General features: G+C 33.9%; 2 protein-coding genes across 4 annotated transcripts; one reads left to right on the top strand and one right to left on the bottom strand.

Annotated features, from left to right (window-relative positions):
* The first annotated feature begins 857 nt into the window (after positions 1-857).
* On the top strand, positions 858-20,305 carry brox (BRO1 domain and CAAX motif containing). Of its 3 annotated transcripts, XM_058754833.1 has the most exons (14): positions 858-948; positions 2,554-2,634; positions 11,768-11,881; positions 13,141-13,247; positions 13,369-13,465; positions 14,152-14,247; positions 14,878-14,950; positions 15,166-15,271; positions 15,379-15,468; positions 16,997-17,082; positions 17,298-17,379; positions 17,877-18,027; positions 18,116-18,275; positions 19,588-20,305. In XM_058754833.1, exons 2-14 carry the CDS (start codon positions 2,597-2,599, stop codon positions 19,672-19,674), a joined length of 1,287 nt encoding a protein of 428 aa, XP_058610816.1. In that variant the 5' UTR covers positions 858-948; positions 2,554-2,596; the 3' UTR covers positions 19,675-20,305. The 3 variants fall into 3 exon arrangements, with proteins under 3 accessions (XP_058610816.1, XP_058610815.1, XP_058610817.1); XM_058754832.1 differs by lacking the exon at positions 858-948 and having other exon boundaries at positions 1,083-2,634; positions 19,588-20,288; XM_058754834.1 differs by lacking the exons at positions 858-948; positions 2,554-2,634 and adding an exon at positions 10,951-11,087.
* aida (axin interactor, dorsalization associated) lies at positions 1,909-6,888 on the bottom strand. The gene is made up of 10 exons (XM_058754835.1): positions 6,631-6,888; positions 6,028-6,094; positions 5,817-5,870; positions 5,544-5,598; positions 5,244-5,307; positions 4,899-5,002; positions 3,821-3,943; positions 3,612-3,734; positions 2,891-3,008; positions 1,909-2,802 (listed from the first exon to the last, which is right to left on the bottom strand). The coding sequence occupies exons 1-10, from the start codon at positions 6,735-6,737 to the stop codon at positions 2,706-2,708; spliced, it is 912 nt and encodes a 303-aa protein (XP_058610818.1). The 5' UTR covers positions 6,738-6,888; the 3' UTR covers positions 1,909-2,705.
* Positions 20,306-20,489: the final 184 nt, after the last annotated feature.

The following is a 20,489-nucleotide window of genomic DNA, read 5'->3' as shown; positions in this document are numbered from 1 at the left end:
GTTTTGATGAGTGTGTTTACTGGCGAATCCGGTGTCGTGCGACTCAACATCTTTCAGCAAGAACTCTGAAGAGTCAGCCATTTTGCTTTGGACTAATTAATCCAGGACATTTGCAGGAAGTAATTAATCATGCCAGTATTTGCCTCAAAGAGCATTTAGACACTTTTGCTGTGCTGAAAATCCTGTCCTAATTTGGTTTTCCCCATCAAAAATGACCAGCCTTTTAAAAATTGCTTGTAAAAGCTTCATTAATATGCTGTATTATCACCAAATCTTGGATTCAATCTTTTTGTCAACTTGTTTTATTGTGATTAGCACAGGTTTTGTATTGCTTTTTGGAACTGATTGATCATAGGCCTCATGGATCTGAGCTCATGCACAGTTTTTGAATGAAAAAGCATGTGTGTATAATTTTAGCAGCGTTTACACAAAATAAATGAGGTGCATAAGCTCAGATCAATGAAGCTTACCATTAAAAAAAAAATACAAAACTTGTGCTAATTGAAAGAAAAAAGGTAATAAAATGATTAAATCCAGTATCTGGTACTAATATAACATAAAAGCCATTTTTAAGCAGGTCATTTTTGTTAAATCACTAGTGTTAAAAGGAGGGGGGAAATCCCCATAAAGGTACAAAAATAAATTTTTATTTATTTTTTGGTAAGTGAGCAAAGTCAGCAATCATAATAAAGATGCACGATTTAAAATGAAGTTTGCATGGTTTAAAATGTTAAAATAATAGCCGTGTAGTAGTAGTAGTGTGAAATATTGTGATTTTTTTATTTATGGTTCTTATAGTTAATTTAATTTGATTCTCTACACCTGTGTGAGGAGGTCTGTCTTCATACATCCATTAAGATCATTAAAACACCAGCTACATCTTTATATAGCAAACTGAACCACATGGGATTCCACTCTGGATTAATGATGCACTTTCCATAAATACAGGTAATTTGCATTTAACGATTAATCATGCCAAGACTTGCCTACATGTTCTCATTATTTCATGTATGTGTGTATATATATATATATATATAGTACAGTACAGAAAGAAACCGAACCTTTCGTGACACTATTGCTGAGAAAGATCTGTACTTTATTAGTTCGCCATTACAGTTATCATGTTTCCTCGAGGCAAGTCTGATATTTCAGGCTGAAGTATATTTATAAAATATTCATAAATCAAGCAGCATTATCATTTATTAGAAATGAGACATTCGAAAAAGCTGTGTAATGATACACACGCCATTAAACAACATGATGAATAAAGTCTTCACAGAAATGCAACACTTTTTTTAACCATTTAGTTGATTCCGAGACTCCAGCACTGACATAAAATTAAACAGCCCGATGTGGGAAAAGCATCTCCATTAGTTTCTTCCTCATTAAAAAATAAAAAAAAAGATTTAATCTGGAAAATTCCTGTGATTAAAAGTGTAATGAAATAAGCAGTAAAAAATTAGGCTAGTCTCCAAACAAAGCCTAGCTCATGTCAAACTTCTTCTGAAATCCTTTAGTAAACTTGGTTAAAGCTGATTGAGAAACTAATCCTGAAGTAAGTAATTTCCTCAAATTAACCAGACTGAACTACATTCATCGAAGAGCAAAGTGTGGAGCTAATTACAAAGCTGACATGCTAATGCTTCAACTGCTCCAGTTTCTCCTTTCACACGGACAAGTTCATATTTACTGGCTTTTTTTGATTCATACTCAATTAAACTTCTGAAATGTCTATTAAAGAGTACTACAAGGTCATTGTGATAGATTTTCAATGATATTACTGAGCAAAACACCATTATTTTAAAGAAAAGTATGAATGCTTTGTAATGCTACGTTAGCCAGTTAATAAGCAGTTACCAAATATAAAACTGTTCAGAAAAAAGTCTAAAAAACAACAACAAAAAACAATATATTTTAGATGTTTAGTGTTGTTTTTTTAGGGTTTTCATGTACTCCATATATAGCATTAGCAAGCAATGCATACTCAATAAAAGCAATAAACTTGAATGTTAAACAACATTTATAAAGGAATAGTTCATTCAAAAGTTAATTTTCTGTCATTGTTTACTCACCCTCATATAATTCCAAATTTGTATGCTGTTTTTTCCTCATATGTATGCATAGACATAGTACATATGCATAGACAAAAACCAAACCAAAGTTATAAATTCAGATTCAATTGGTTTTAAGAATCAAACGCCAATTAGAAAATATTGGAGATTTTCACTGAATAACACTTTAATATTAAGTCTACAAAGCTTGTATGGGTTCAGAAAACGTAAAACATAAAAATAGATAATTTTTATGATGTTTAATGGTGCTTAGTCTTTTTTTCTATGTTTACATGTCATTAAAAAAAAAAAAGAGATTTGCAAATAATAACAGCATACAGGTTTAGAAGATGAGGGCGAGCGGTTTCTCTAATGCAATAAAAATATAAAAACCAATGGGAGGTTGTGTTATATCCATCCATTTCCATCAGAAATCAACATAATTTGTACACAATTCAGTCTTTGCAATCGTTTCCATTTCTAACACTCGTTTCTCTCTCAGATGAAGCACCGCGGAGAAGTTTCCCAAACTTCAGACTGGAGATATGAAGAAAAGTGTCCGATATTGCAAGGAATGTGAGAGGTGATGCACCAAACGTATCAGAGAAATATAACCTTCACTGTCCGTCAAGTGTTTGGCTGTCGGATCTTGGTTTAGTCTTTGTGCAAAGTCTGGTTAAGGTGCAGGTAAAGTGGTTTCTTTGTCAGGAGGCTGAGTTTCTTCCTCTTGAAGTCAGTCGGTTTCTTGTACCTAAAATCAGATTGTATTTATGTATTGCATATTAATGATGTAACATAGTAGGATGCAACCAACTTTGAAAAACTCGCCTGATACTTACAGTTCTATAACAATGGGACCTGGTTTGATTTCATCCATTTCCATGAAAGCAAAACACTTCGTGCTAGTGAATCTTTTCTTGGGTTTGTAGTGTTTGAATTCGAAGAAAATAGCTGCACCTATAAAAGAGGCAAACGCAATAATGATTAAGCAAAAATATACTTTGATGAGTTTGTTTCTTCATCAGATTTGGAGAAATGCAGCATTGCATCAGTGTCTCAGCAATGTATGCTCTGCAGTGAATGGGTGCCGTCAGAATGAGAGTCCAAACAGCTGATAAAAACATCACAATAATCCACACCACTCCAGTCCATCAGTTAACATCTGGAGAAGACAGAAGCTGAAACAAATCCATCATTAAGACATTTTTAAACCATTTCAAACTCTTGCTTTTGGTCAAAATATGAGTCCAGTGAAAAAATGGACTGAATCAGGAGAGAAATCTGCACAGATCAAGCGAAGTTAAAACGTCTTGATGGATTTGTTTCAGCTTTTGTCTCCAGATGTTAACTGATGGACTGGAGTGGTGTGGATTATGTTTTTATCAGCTGTTTGGACTCTCATTCTGACGGCACCCATTCACTGCAGAGCATCCATTGCTGAGACACTGATGCAATGCAGCATTTCTCCAAATCTGATGAAGAAACAAACTCATCTACATCTTGGATGGAGCAAATTGTCATTTTTGGGTGAACTATTCCTATAATAGAGCAAAGTGAGACCTTTTGGTAGTTTTTCTAAATGTTTCTGGATTTCTATATCCACGCTAAAATGAATATATGTGTCCTCCTTCCGCGTGGCCACTGGCGTGTCCTGAACCGGGTTCAAGTCTATACCGTTCAGATCTGGATGGTGAAAAGGAAAGATAAATATGTAAGAAGAATATTAAGATATGTCTGATATGCGGTTAACAAGCGCTGCTGAGCTCTACCTTTAACACTGACTGTAATGTACGGGTCAATGCACTGTCCTGCGTCTTTCAGACCGATCTTCTCTATCGTCAGCGTGAGCAAAGTCATTCCAGGCTCCGAGGGTAACCGTGGCAACAGCGTACCTGTCAAAGATGTCAAACTATAAAAACTGGCACAAATGAAAATTGGAAAGAAAATGGATCAAAAGGCACTTTTTAAAAATTGTACAAGTTCATCTACTGTTTACTTCTATTAAATATAATATTACAGATCTTGGGCTATTATTGTTAAACTAAAACCATTAAAAAAAAAATCAGTGCAAGAAATTATTTTCTCGCGAGGTTTTTTTTCATCTAAACACTCTTGAGTCAAGATGTATTTACTTGAAACAAAATTACTAAAGATATTAAGCCTTGTTTTCTGAAAAATTATCAAAATTTTGTTAGTTTTTGATTAAAACAAGAAAAATATCTGCCAATGAGGTAAGAAACAATCTAATTTAAAGGGAAAACAACTATTTTTCTTGCCCCATTGCCAGATATTTTCATTACAAAAATAAATATTCTCATAAAAAAAAAAAAAAGAATTGATACAATTTTCAGAAAACAAAACTTAATATCTTAATGATTCATTTTGCTTCTCATGTAATTGTTTGTTGATTTAAGAAAGTTTAGGTATAAAACAATACAAAAATGCTGCGTAAGAAAATAATTTTTGCAGTGCATTACTTAAATACTAACTGAAATAAAATTGTCAAATAAATAAAATTTCAATTCAGCTTATAGCCAAGACAATATTTCTCCTTTTTATTTCGTTAATGAAATAACTTAAACGAAATGACCTAAAACATAAAACTACACGGACATATTTAAAAAGACAAACACAACAAAATGAAAAGAGAAAATCTAATTCAAAATATTAACAAAAACTAATACGGTATATCAATGATACTAAAATGAAGAGCTAGACCAGAAAATGCGAGTGTTATCTGCCTGATTTTTTTTTTTTTTTTTAAGGTTGAAAAATCAAATTTAAGGCCTTAGCATAATGATTACAAGTGCATAAATACTGAACGTCGTGCACTATGAAGTGAATCACCTGGAACCCTTGAAGGGAAGGATGGTGTTAAACCTGCTCCAGTCCCAGCGTCCAGCTCCTCCTCAAGCTCCAGGTTCTCCTCCTCACCGGGGGCAAGAATCTTCCTAAAAACACCCAGAATCAATGATCAATGACCAGCAGAAAACAACAACAACAACAAGGGGTTCTATAAGAACAGTATATTAGTATAGTAAGTATCTTCAAAAACTTGAGATGTAATATTGTGTGTATAATCATGCCTAACAACACTCTTTATAGCACGGTGTTATAATTGGAATACTGGATTGACCAATCAGCATCCAGGACCAAAACTATCCCTTCTATAAATAAACATTAAAGAACTACCTCAAAGGCACTGGTTGGACATCAAAAGGGAAATCTTTGTTGTAAGTCAGAATGTTCTTAATAACTGGAGAAACAGAAGAGATATATAAGTGTTCATTTTCAAATATAAAAGTTATTATTATGTTTACTTTAAAAATTCGGTAAAGGTTTGACAGTAAAAAGACACGTGATGCACGAGCTAAAAATGGATGTTTGTACAATTACACTAAAAGAGGACAGAAGGCATAGAGTTGATCATTTAGAGCATGCACTATCAAATACGGGTTAAAATCATTCATATCCACATATTAATGTACATACTGGGCTCCAGTTTTTTCAGGTCTTCTAACTTGAACTCCTCTTGAGATTGTGTGCACTGACAAGGACAGACACCAAATCACAGTTTAAAGTTACGTTAAAGAGCACTGATAATCTGTGTATTATTCCCGATCGTTATATTGACAATGTGAGATGATAAATACATTGCTGGTGGGACAGTTTCAACAATATCTTTACCTGGATTTTTTACACTTTCTGAAGAAACTGTCAGTAATTAACTCTCATCATTAAGACTCATTTCATAAAAGCACTAACCTGTAAGGCTGCACTTCGCATTTCAAGGCATGTTGCAAACTTTCCCAGGGTTTTCTGGAAAATAAATGTGCGATAACCGGACCGTAGACCACAACAAAAAGAACAAGTATCTTAATATAATTGAAAATTACGGAAAATTGCATTTGCTGTCATGTTAAGCATCAAAAAGTGATTGACAGCTGTCAGTCATCATCACAGGGAACATGCTTACCTTCTGTTCCTCTGTGAAATCATGCGAGTTTGACGACTGCACTTCTTTCTGAAGCTGCCTTGCGAGTCTGAAGAGAACAAATGACTGAATGTCTAATGATAACTTTGTTTATAAACACATTTGCAGTCCAGCTAAGAGATGAAATGCACTTTAAGAGAATACATAATAAAAGTCATTTTCTTTACAGAGAGTGATGCAGTTATTGACACCGTGTTCCACAAAGAAATGCACATTAAATCCATGCATAAAATGCAGAAGGAACAGGAACAGTGAATCTGTTGTCACTGACCTAAATGGCATGAGTTCAGACCGAGACAGTGAAACTCCACCCAGTGCTGGAGGGTGTGGCGCGCGACATAATGCAAACAGGCTGTCAAACACTCAACACTTATTTATTTACTCGCCGCATCTCATGCATCAAATCGAACAATGCAAGAACACGCGAAATAAAGTACAAACGACTCTGAAATGACGGGAAATAAACTGCAACTTTGTGCAATTATAAATGCATCACTTGTCATGTAACCAACTTGTAACCAACTCTGATCCAAAGACCGCCAAATATATATATTTTTTTATTTTGATCAAAAATGCGCAACTTACATTTGATATTCATCGATGGCTTCCACCAGCTGCCCCCACGAATCAAAGTCCGTGCCCTTTTTAAAACTCGCGTGCCATTTCTGGACGGTTTTGGTGACATCTGACATCTTCTCGGGTTAAAGTTGCGCGAAAGCTCAGGGCTCTGGCATCGCTGGTGAAGTTTTATGTCCAGCGCCGCATTGTTGCGCACCGCCGGGGAAACGCACTGGGCTCCGGATGCTCCGGTGGCATCGCCACACACCGACACAGGCCTGATGCGAGTGCAACCGAACTACCCGCGACTGCGCGGGATGGCTTTCAAAATAAAAGTCTGAATACGCGTTCAAGAAAAAAAGACGTGAGAGAGAGAGATAGTGTTGGGAAGGTCACTTTGGAAATGTAATAGGTTACATATTACAAGTTAAACTATATAAATGTAATAAGTAGTGTAACTATTTCAATTACTTTGTTAATGTAACTGATTACATTTGATTACTTTTCTACATTTCTAATGTTTTCAACTGTTAATCACTGTTAAAATCATTACAGAATTAGTCAACACTGATTACTGTCAGACTTTCATTTATAATATATAATAATTTAATTTTAAACCGCAACCACCACAAAATCAGACTTACTTTGAGATCATTCTTAGGTTAAATACAGATTTAAAATCATCATAACAAGAAATAGTTTAGTAGCTTTGAAATCAAATCTTTGCATAGTTATGACTAGGAAACTCTGGCATCTAACAATGGCTTGGAAAAACAATTAAAAAATTAATGATAATTTGTAAATAATAATATCAAATAATAATGTAAGTGTTCTAAACTCTTGAAACATTTGTATTTAATATTTTACAGCAGTCACTGCAATTTATGAAAGAAATCAATTAAATCTATATGTGATTTTCTGTGAAAAAAAAAACATTTGTAATCATTAACATTTTCATAAGTAACTGTAATTTAATGACAAATTTTTTCTCAGTAACTGTAACTGATTACAATTACATTTATTTTGTAATTAAATTACATAATTTAGTTACATGTAACTAGTTACTCCCCAACACTGCTTATAATTTATAAAAATTCACAAGACCTTTGTGATAGTATTGTAATTGCGTAAAGCTCTATATAAACAACTAGGGCTTATATTTGATTTTGACATCGGTGGGGACATAACAGCAGACTAACATTACAACAGCAGTTTTAAAGATGTTCTGATTGTTTGACAACTTAAAAGAGAATAACATATAACATAATTTGTGTTCCCTGCTAGCTAAATTTCATATACATATACAAAAAGCTCTGTTAATCTTAAAGCAATCAAAATTTGTCCTCTTAAGTTGTAAATTTATATATATATATATATATATTTTTTTTTTTATTAACCTGGCAACACATTCCTTTCGAAAATTAACCATGGTTTTACTAAAAAAAAAAAAAAACACCATGGTAACCACAAATTATGGTTTTGCTACACTAACCATTAAACATGGTATTTGTAGTAGATTCAAATCAAATGATTCGCGACATGCCCTCCGAAGTTATGATTTGAATTAAAAGATTCATTAACCCACTCCAAAGTTCCAATCTGAATTGAATTACTCACAAACCGACTCCAAAATCCTGACCTAATGTTTCGCAATCCGCACTCCGAAGTCCCGATCTAAATAATGATTTGCAAACCATAATTTCAGATCGGGACATCAGAGTGTGTATAATGAATCTTTCACAAAATGATTCACGAACCCGCTACAAAGTTCCAATATGAATCAAAAGATTCACTAACCCGCTCCGAAGTCCCGATCTGAATCAAATGATGCTCCGAAGTCCCGATCTGAATCAAATGATTCGCAAAATGTGATCTGTTTGGAGCGCTCCAAAACTGTGAATCATTTTGCGACACAATATTAGAATTAACTGATTCGGAGTTTTGAAAAGCTCCATTTCAAAGACGTACTTTTCTAGCGTATTTACTTTAACTTCTCAGGAAATATCAATGGTATGACCAATTTCAGATGCGGCCGAAATTACAACAACAGTGGTTACATATACATATATTTAATTGTTTGATTAAAAACTATTGCTAGGAACAATTAGTAGTCGCTGGATATTGGTAGGATGTCCCTAGCGTCCCTATACTAAATTCTACGCCCTTTGATAAATAACATTTTCTTGTTTTAATAATGTGTGATTAATTTCACATCCAATGACACATTGATACTTGTATCACATTAATCATTATAGCACATCCAATGCTTTAATAAAGCATAAATGTTGACTTTTATTACACAAAATAAATCTTGTAATGCAATGTGAAGCTTTTCAGTATCTTAAATACAGGTGCTGGTCATATAATTAGAATATCATCAAAAAGTTGATTTATTTCACTAATTCCATTCAAAAAGTGAAACTTGTATATTATATTCATTCATTACACACAGACTGATATATTTCAAATGTTTATTTCTTTTAATTTTGATGATTCGAGCTTACAGCTCATGAAAGTCAAAAATCAGTATCTCAAAATATTAGAATATTTACATTTGAGTTTGAATAAATGACCATCCCTACAGTATAAATTCTGGGTATCTCTTGTTCTTTGAAACCACAATAATGGGGAAGACTGCTGACTTGGCAATGATCCAGAAGACGAACATTGACACCCTCCATAAAGAGGGTAAGTCACAGAGGGTCATTACTGAAAGGTGTGGCTGTTTACAGAGTGCTGTATCAAAGCATATTAAATGCAAAGTTGACTGGAAGGAAGAATTTGGGTAGGAAAAGGTGCACAAGCAACAGGGATGACCGCAAGCTTGAGAATACAGTCAAGCAAAGCCGATTCAAACACTTGGAGCTTCACAAGGAGTGAACTGAACCTAAAGTCAGTGCATCAAGAGTCACCACGCTCAGACGTCTTCAGGAAAAGGGCTACCAAGCCACTTCTGAACCAGAGACAACGTCAGAAGCATCTTAACTGGGCTGTGGAGAAAAAGAACTGGACTGTTGCTCAGTGGTCCAAAGTCCTCTTTTCAGATGAAAGTAAATTTTACATTTCATTTGGAAATCAAGGTCCCAGAGTCTGAAGGAAGAGTGGAGAGGCACAGAATCCATGTTGCTTGAAGTCCAGTGTGAAGTTTCCACAGTCAGTGATGATTTGGGCTGCCATGTCATCTGCTGGTGTTGGTTCACTGTGTTTTCTGAAGTCCACAGTCAACGCAGCCATCTACCAGGACATTTTAGAGCACTTCATGCTTCCTTCTGTTGACAAGCTTTATGGAGATGCTGATTTCATTTTCCAGCAGGACTTGGCACCTGCCCACACTGCCAAAGGTACCAAAAGCTGGTTCAATGACCATAGTGTTACTGTGCTTGATTGGCCAGCAAACTCGCCTGACCTGAACCCCATAGAGAATCTGTGGGGTATTGTCAAGAGGAAGATGAGAGACACCAGACCCAACAATGCAGAAGAGCTGAAGGCCACTATCAGAGCAACCTGGGCTCTCATAACACCTGAGCAGTGCCACAGACTGATCGACTCCATGCCACGCCGCATTGCTGCAGTAATTCAGGCAAAAGGAGCCCCAGCTAAGTATTGAGTGCTGTACATGCTCATACTTTTCATTTTCATACTTTTCAGTTGGCCAAGATTTCTAAAAATCCTTTCTTTGTATTGGTCTTAAGTAATATTCTAATATTTTGAGATACTGATTTTTGACTTTCATGAGCTGTAAACTCTAATCATCAAAATTAAAAGAAGTAAACATTTGAAATATATCAGTCTGTGTGTAATGAATGAATATAATATACAAGTTTCACTTTTTGAATGGAATTAGTGAAATAAATCAACTTTTTGATGATATTCTAATTATATGACCAGCACCTGTATATATTCAATGATGTAAAATATTTTATTTCGGCTAGTTGCCAAGGCAACGTTTCTCATTGTTATTTAGTTTGAAGTAGAAGTAATAAAATGACTGAAACAAGTTAAACTAAAACATACAACTATATGGACATATTTAAAAAGGAAACGAATAAAAACGGCAAAAAAAAAAAAAAGTAAACTATATTAAATTTAAATGAAAGCTCTAATGTAAGATAAGTGAGTTGGTTAATTGGTTGATATACTTTTTTTATTATTATTATTTTTTTAATATGGCTGTTATACGTTTTCTTTGGACTGTCCACACCTGGTCTGTATTTTATTGCGTATTCAAATTAGAAACAATAATTTTTTTTTTTTTTTTTTTACATATAAAGAAACAAAAATGATAATGTACAACCACAACCAGTGATAAAACGCTACCAAAATAATTACGTAAGCGGGGGTTTAAACCAATGGGCGTGTACCTGACGTCACCGCCCGAAATACGTCATACAGGAAGAGCGTTCGTTGTTTTGGCGTTTCCTGATCTACAGCTTTGGAGTCTCTCCGATTTAAACAACAAACTTCTGACAGTCGACGCATTTCTGGTATAAAGACATATCTATTTTATTTAAAACAAGCGTTAAGAGTCAGTTGTGAGATTTGAGCGTGTTAACGTTACTGCTGTTGAACAGCGAGTCTCTGCCTCAGTTGATTTCTCTCAGGATTTAATCGTATTGTGAACAACATTAAGATCACAGAACAGCGTGTTTTCATTTGTAGACGATAAAGCATCAACCGTAGGTGGTTTTAGCCAGTGTGTTGGATCTATGTCTGTTTTTATTCATTCATAGAGCTGTTGATGAACAAGGCCGAGATGTTAGTAATGGACCTGCCTTATCAAATGACACACAGAACCGATAAACTGTACTTTAATCTATTCATCTGATCTCTAAAGTGTTCTTTTGTAAATAATAGTTCTTCTCAATTGGAAAATTCACTGCGTATTAATAGATGTGTAATGTGCTCAGTCATTTAGTAGCTTATAACTTGTGTATATCTCTCACAAGCACTGTAAATATCAGTGTTAACATCTGTGAAGACTGTTATATAGAAAATCATATAATGTCTAGTCAAGTTGTTTTAGTCAACTGGATGTGTTTCTGTTTCTCAAGTGGTTCTCAGATGGTCAGGATCCAGATTTTACTCTGGATATTTGGTGGTGATTGTACAACAGTAAATATTGAAATGAACTTAAACTGATAAACGCATCTTTCTTCTGGTTCAGGTGTCCTCTCACCATGACTCACTGGTTCCATCGAAACCCTCTGAAAGCCACGGCACCTGTGTCCTTTAACCTGTACGGTGTGGCATCCAGTCCCGCTGCCAATAAGATCTGCAAGTGAGGATTTCATCCTGCTATTATATATTCATTGTGTTTTAGGATGCCCCTGTGTCCTCTTTCCTGGCTGGGATGTCTAAATTGTCTAAAATGTCCAAGTTTTGGCTTTGTTTTTCTGTTGTTTTCACACTTGCTGATGGTAATGACTGAAAAGTAGTTTGACCAATAGCGTGCAGGTATGTGAGAAGGCGGGATCTACAGGGAACAATGCAGATACCTGTACATATGTGACCCTGGAGCACAAAACCAGTCTTAAGTCGCTGGGGTATATTTGCAGCAATAGCCAAAAATACATTGTATGGGTCAAAATTATAGATTTTTCTTTCATGCCAAAAATCATTAGGATATTAAGTAAAGATCATGTTCCATGAAGATATTTTGTAAATTTCTTACTGTAAATATATCAAAACTTAATTTTTGATTAGTAATATGCATTGCTAAGAACTTCATTTGGACAACTTTAAAGGTGATTTTCTCAATATTTAGATTTTTTTGCACCCTCAGATTCCAGATTTTCAAATAGTTGATGTATAAATCTCAATTTTGAAAAATTGACACTTAAGACTGGTTTTGTCGTCCAGGGTCACATATAATCAGAGCAGGGTAGATTACTTACAAATTGTAGTCTGTTACTGATTCCAAATTACATGACAAAAGTGTAGTTAGTAATGTAGGCTATTACATTACACATTTTAGGTAATATAATCAGAGTACTTTTTGATTGCTTTTAGATTACTTTTTAACGTAACTTTTATCACACTGGTTTAAATAGGATAATATTGTACCATACTGATATTAAAATGCAAAGAAAATATATTCCAAAAACAAACTGATTTAAGCATTATATTACAGCATTATATCATGGTTTCCCAAACTGGGGTTCGTGAAGGAACTGCAGGGGGTTTGGGAATTTAATGAAAAGCTAATAATTAAGTCATAAAAATGTGAAATTAAAATATCAAAATAAAACACGAAATATTTTGTTTACTTGCACGTCGTGTAGGCATTTAAAAGAAATGTATTGCTATTGTGTGAATATATGTAATCAATAAAAAATTACAAGTACTTAATTTTGGTAATATGATTACATGATACAGATTACATGTAATCTCTGTATATAAGGATGTAGGAAAACAAAGCTAAAACACAGATATTTTGGGCAATTTGGAAATCCCATCTGGGAAAAAGAGGACATATGGTCACCCTACTGTATGTGCATGATCAATTTTTCTGATATAAATGTTAAATCTGTGTCTCAGTGACTTGAGAACGACGCGCGCCCGACTGCTGGACATGTTCACAGACTCCACATGTACCCCAGAGATCATGAAGAAATCCAGTGATGAATATTTTGCTCTTTTACAGGGTTTGTGCGCTGTTATTTTTCCTTTCTGATCAGACATTTCCGTGTTGCTCAGGCTGTTTTTCTTTATTAATTTGCATTTATTCTGCTCAGAGGCATGTTGTTGTTGTTGTTGTTGTTATAGGATTCATTTTGCCGCTGGATGGAACCACACAAGAGAGCAAGCTCCGGTTCATCCAGAACTTCAAATGGAGTGACACTTTACAGGGAAATATTGCAAGGTAACTCAGAAAGAGCCGGAAACTAACACACAATGTGGTTTTGTGGTTTAGCACAGTGGTTTTTAACTGCTTTCCTTTTTTTGGACCTATATTTTACATTTCATCGACTGGTGAAAAGAGTTGTGCAAAAGTAAACAAAAATGAGGAATATGTGAAGCCTTTATAAATGGATCATAAAAGTATTTTAATGCATTAATTATGCCTTGTAATGCACCTCATAATGCATTGTATGACCTCATAAAAATTGTAACCATAAGCCATCAAAACACAACTAATTTTAAATATAATCTGCAAATAATTTAATGCATTTTAACTTTGGTTACACTTTATGAAAAATCATAATGAATCACATTCTGAATTGCTTTATAATGCATTATACATAAAGGCTAAATTTAAGTGTTAGCTAACATTTTTTAGAAGAAAACACTGAAATGCATTATTTATATTTATCAAACTAATAATTAATTGCACAAAACGCATTGTGCTCTGAACAAACTACATTCATCCTCACTTCAAATGCACATGTATTTTCTGTAAATCTTGTGTAATTTAGTTGTGAATGCATCTTATGCTACATGTCCATGTTGAGATTGATCTAATTTAATGAGCTTTTATGAAAGTGACAGTTGAATTTGAACTAGAATAACAAGGTTTGATGGGAATAAATTATGATTTGTGTTTTTCAGTGCCCAGCAGGATGCGATTTTTGAGCTGGTGTCTATGGCCTATAATGTTGCCATCTGGTACACAAAGTTTGCCTCACGACTGGCCGGAAAGGAGAAGTAAGTTACATGTGTCACTTCTCTCTGGAATGATTGGTTGGTCAGTGACAGGATTCTGTGATTTAAAATATTATATGATATAAAATGGAAAATAGAAAGTATTATATGATGTGCTTTAGCATTCCTCTCAGAGAAGTTGCATCTTCAGCTGCTAGAGCTGTATGTATTTGATGTTGTGAGAAGTTCAAAATAGTTCCACTTTTAAAGCCAGGCAACCATTTTTCTACATAGTTGTGCTAGTTTCATGTCTCAACTAAAAGTAAAACATTTTTTTTTTAAAAGTTTAAATTAATTAAAACTGATGAAGCATAACTAATTTTAATTAATAAATTCTATAACAGTATTTAAATAATACTAAAATAATAGTACTCTGCCCCTTTTTCTCAAATAATAAAATCATTCAAATTTCAAAATCAGTATAATTTTTGTTTATTTATTTGGTAAGTAGGCATGTAATAAATGAGTTAATGTATTTTATTTACTGTCAGCTGGTCATAATCTCAAATTAAACTGACTGATTGTACATTATGCCAGTGTGTAATGTATTATATGTGTAAGTGTAATTATTTCAGGCAGTTAGATATTTTTGCTATTTGATTAAAGACAGGTTGCTTTTGTTTTAAATTGTAGCATCACAGAGGATGAGGCCAAAGATGTTCACAAGAGTTTGAAAATCGCTGCTGGAATTTTTAAAACCCTTAAGGTAAAGCGTGCTTATTTTGTGGAAAATTAAAGCAAAAAGCCATTAGAGTGCATGCATTACACTGATTTTACCACACAGAGTGCCTAAAACCCCTTAAACGCTGTAAATCACTGTAATGCATGGTCATGATTGTCTTCCTGCTCGATCCATGGTAATATTTGACTCGGTTATTGTTTTTCTTTCTGAATGTGCTCCTGTGGTGTGTTTCCTGTCAGGAGACTCATATTCCTCGGCTCATCACTCCAGCAGAGAAGGGTCGAGACCTGGAGCCGCGAGTCATTGACACCTACATTGTGCAGAGTCAGGCAGAGGCTCAGGAGGGTAAAACACACCGACAGTCATGATCGCTGGAGAACCGCTCTCTCTGTGTGTGTGTGTGTGTGTGTGTGTGTGAGTGTGAGTGATGGTTCATGTGTCTCTGTTTTTAGTCACCATTGCCAGAGCCATCGAGCTGAAGCACAACGCCTCCCTCATTGCAGCGCTGTCGTATGAGACCGCAAACTTCTACCAGAAGGCCGGTAAGTTTAGAGACATGTGCTCTGATATTGTGCATTAAAGGTTTTGGAGTGAAATATCGTAAAGATTTCTGAGTAATTGAAATAATGTATTTAATATTTTACGCACATTTTGTGTGTGTATATGAAGAGTTTATTTGCAAAAACGGATAACTCCGTTTTTTTTCCCTTCAAAAATCATGTTTTTTTTTATCATGTTTTTATTGTTTTGTTAGCTGTATTTTTCTTTTTAGGTTTTTTTTTTTTTTTTTTTTTTAACCTAATCAAAATAACCTGACTGTAGTTTGATTGAGATTAATTGGAATGCACAATGAAAAAACATGATTTTTGAAAATTGTTAAAAACAATTTAAACAGAGTTATCTGTTTTTGCAAATGAACTATATGAACATATATTTCTATGTTACACACTATTATTCAAAAGTTAGGGCTTAGGGGCCCATTATTTATTTATATATATATATATATATATATATATATATATATATATATAATTTTTTTTTTAAAGAAATTAATACTTTTATTCTGCAAGGATGTAAAGTAAAGGATCTAAAGTGACAGTAAAGCCATTTATAATGTAACAAAATATTTCCATTTCAAATAAATGCTGTTCTTTTGAACTTACTGTTCATCTGTGAATCCTGAAAGATACATTTTAGCACAGTTTTCACCAACACAAATGTTTTCAACATTGATAGTAATTAGAAATGTTTCTTGAGCAGCAAATCAGCATATTAGAATGATTTATTTTAAGTTCATGTTAGCTAATGCCTTAATTAATTTTAACAAATGGGACCTTGTGATGTCTTAATCTAACAAGAATATATATGACCCTGGACCACAAAACCAGTCTTAAGTCGCTGGGGTATATTTGTAGCAATAGCCAAAAATACACTGTTTGGGTCAAAATTATTGATTTTTCTTTTATGCCAAAAATCATTAGGATATTAAGTAAAGATCATGTTCCATGAAGATATTTTGTAAATTTTCTACTGTAAATATATCAAAACTTCATTTTTGATTAGCAATATGCATTGCTAAGAACTTCATTTGGACAATTTTAAAGGCGATTTTTCTCAATATTTAGATTTTTTTGCACCCTCAGATTCCAGATTTTCAAATAGTTGTATCTCAGCCAAATATTGTCCGATCCTAACAAACCATACATCAATGGAAAGCTTATTTATTCAGCCTTCAGATGATGTATAAATCTCAATTTCGAAAAATTATGACTGGTTTTGTGGTCCAGGGTCACATATATAAAACATATTTATATAATATCATAACATCCAGGGCCTGGATGGACCTCAATATAAATCATGAAATAAATAAATGCATGGACATGAATATTGATTTGAATTAAAATAATTGTATCATGTTGAGAGTGCGAAGAGACACGTCAGACATTGAAATAATTGTTAATATGCAGTTTAGTCATTCATACCGAAATATTCAAGCATTCATCAAGTGTTTGAGTGCTGTATAATAAAAATGATATATTATTTAGAAGACTGTTTCTTATATTTGCTCAGATCACACTCTGAACACTTTGGATCCAGAATGCAGCAGTAAATGGAAGAAATACCTGCAGCTGAAGCAGCACTTCTACATGGCTTATGTGAGTCTGTCTGAGCTGAAGCTGATTTGGGATTAAATGACTGATGTTACTAGATCATTTTAAATGAAATGATTTAACATGCAATATTGACTCGGTTTGGGGCGGGACTTTCTGTACCTTTGAACAATGGCAGACGAGTGGAGTGTTTGGATTACTAATGGATCACACTAATGCAATAAATATCTTACTGTATGATATATTTCTGTTATTTCCAGGCACACTGTTATCATGGACAGACTCTTCTCGCAGGTGATAAATGCGGAGAGGCCATAAGATCCCTGCAGGAGGCTGAGAAATGTAAGCAAATGATGAATCCCTCAACAAATGATCACATTTCAGCCATATGTGATGTGCTATTGGGTATTTTGGTGGACATATTTTATATTCTGAGGAAGGGCTGCAAACTATGCTATATGCCCTATATACATGGCATTGGTTGTCTTTGTTTAACAATGCCTAGTGTATTGTCCCTGTTAAGTAAACAAACAAACAAATAAAATAATTCAAAGGCATATTTTGTTATTTATTACTGATATTAAAGAAAGAAAAGTTTAATGGTTCAAATATGCAATTTATCCTACACTTTTCACTCAGAAATTGCTAGTAAAGCTCACAGTTACAAAGAAAAAGCAAGTTACACAAACATTAAATTTTCAAGTAGAAAAATAAAAATACAGTATTTTTTAGTAGAATGATGCTGTAATTGTTTTTAGTCTGTGATTATTTAGAGCTCACACATGTTTTCTGGATGACATCCTTTCTGTTAATGTTTTTATTGAATCTGTGTGTCTCAGTTTATTCCCGCGCTGAAGCCTTGTGTAAAGAGTACCGTCAGATGAAGGGTCCCGGCAGCACGGCCAAACCCTCGGAACAGCTCTTCTTTAAGAAGCTGGGCACGTTCATCAAAAACACCCTGGAGAAATGCCAGAGAGAGAACGGCTTCATGTGAGGCAAACGCGGGTCCGGATAAAGATGTTTATTGATCGAACGATTCCTGGAGAACTCTGTTTTGATGGCTGCATTTCTGTGTCAGTTACTTTCATAAGGTTCCTGCTGAAGCTCCAGCTCTGGAACTGAAGGCCAGTTACGGTTTGGCTGAACCGACTCCATTCGAGCTCCCGCCTCTCAGCGCTCAGTGCACACCTGAAGTCTACGCCAGCTTTGACCTGACCAAAGGACCCAAAGAAGACAAGGTGATGAGGAGAACTTCCCTTTCCCACACATTTTATATATATTTATATTATATTATTTTTATTTTATATATATATATATAATTTTTTAAAAGAATTTTATTTTATAAATTTTATAATTTTATAAATAAGAATAGAGAAGCTAGTGTTAGAATTTTATTTAATTTTTTTTAAGAAAACAAGTAGGTAGTAAATGAATAGAGTGCAAGTCTAAAAGGGGGATTTTTTTTTTTTTACTTTTTTTTTAAAAGAATAGAATTAGAATAGAGAGTGCTAGAGTTAAAGGGTCAAATAAAGATGGAAGAGATGTGTTTTTAGCCGATTCTTGAAGATGGCCAAGGACTCAGCTGCTCAGATTGAGTTGGGTAGGTCATTCTACCAGGAGGGAACATTTAATGTAGAAGTCTATATATATATATATATATATATGTATGTATGTAAATTCTATGGTTTTTCAGCATCTTTTGCGTATTTGATATATTTAGATTTTGAGATCCAGCTTTTCAGACTGAGGGACTCGTATGCAACTGTTACAAAAGGTTCAAACATTGACTGATGCTCCAGAAGGAAACATGATGCATTAAGGGCTGATAACTTTTTGAATTTGAAGGTCAGGGTAAATTGTACTTTTGTCGTACTTCAGCCTGGTCAAAAGTATTCACACCCCCCCCTCGCTCTTAAATGCGCTTGTTTCTAAAATGCTGAAATAAAGGTCAATCATCATTCAGTGTAACAGCTGTATTAATGTAAAAAAAAAATTAAACAACATACTTATTCTGTCCTGTACTGTATATAAATGGGAAAAAAAGATCATACAAATTTTATTATATTTTAAGTTATTAAAAAGCTCTTGCAAATGGGTCAAACCTAGTGTTTTGAATGACTTAAAATGACAATTAATTAGTATTTGGAAAGCTTATGGTGTCATCTAATGATTCTGCTTGTAAATATGCCTGACAAGACTTTTGGGTATTTGAACTATTATTACACTGAATGACATTTTAGTAGGTGTCTTCTGTAAATCATTATTTTTTTTGCTTATAAAGTAAAATTAAACAAGGCACATTCTAATGCTTGAAAACCTTTTTGTCTTCGACCCACATATATTTATAATTAATAGTAAATTAAATATAAATGCTAGGTTTTAAATAGAATTTTTAGATTAGACATCATTCTGTATCTGCTCTTAGTGGACACCTGTTTACTGACTGTCATGATGTCTCATCAGCAAAATAAACCATTTTTACACCAATCTATATATTGACTTTAGCAATTAAAGTATTAACATTTTTAAATGATTATTTCCCCCCACCAGGCAAAAGCGAAGCACGATGAGGAGATAAAGCCGGTGAAGGAGCCGGATCTGAAGCCGCAGAAGGACACGGGCTGCGTCGTCTCTTAAACTCCTGCTGAAGCAGCGGCAGACAGGTGAAGATCTGGAGGAGTCTGTAGTCTCGTGTAATTCTCTCCCTGCTCAAATATATACCAATATAACATAGTGATATAACAGTGGCGTCTGTCTCATGCTCGGATTCTGTTTAAGGTGTTTCGTCTACAAGCGACAGATGTTCTAATGAAGGATTGCGTGACTAATCTGACGAACAGTTAATCCTAATAACCCAGACTGAATCATTTGATTGCACTTGATTATCTCTCTGTAGCATAATATAGATGATCCTAGTGAGATTTTTAAGGTTTATTGGGTCCCCTGATTGGAGAATAACTTCTATAGCTCTCTAAATTCATCTTTAAAAAAAAAAATCTAATAAATAATGTTTAGAAATTAACTCTCTTAAAATTATCCATTGATTAATGCAAATGTTAAAAAGCATTTAAACTACATGAATTTCAGAAAAAATGTCAATTTCACCCCAACATCTAAAGAAAAAAGATATATATATACAAAAAGTGTGAAGAGGGGAAAAAAAACATTAAAACCATTAAGATTTATTGCATTATAACATTCTTTTAATGACAATTAAGCACACACACACACACACATACACATACACATACACATACACACATATATATATATATATATATATATATATATATATATATATATATATATATATATATATATATATATATATATATATATATATATATATAATATAATATAATAGAATAGAATTTTAATAGAATTTTCTTTGGCATTGCTGTAATGAGAATCTGCGGTTTAAATGTGCTTAATTGTCGTGAATACAACATATA

Source organism: Onychostoma macrolepis, chromosome 20 (assembly GCF_012432095.1).
Source record: "Onychostoma macrolepis isolate SWU-2019 chromosome 20, ASM1243209v1, whole genome shotgun sequence".
Lineage (NCBI taxonomy): Eukaryota > Metazoa > Chordata > Actinopteri > Cypriniformes > Cyprinidae > Onychostoma > Onychostoma macrolepis.
This window is presented reverse-complemented; position numbering and strand designations above follow the sequence as displayed.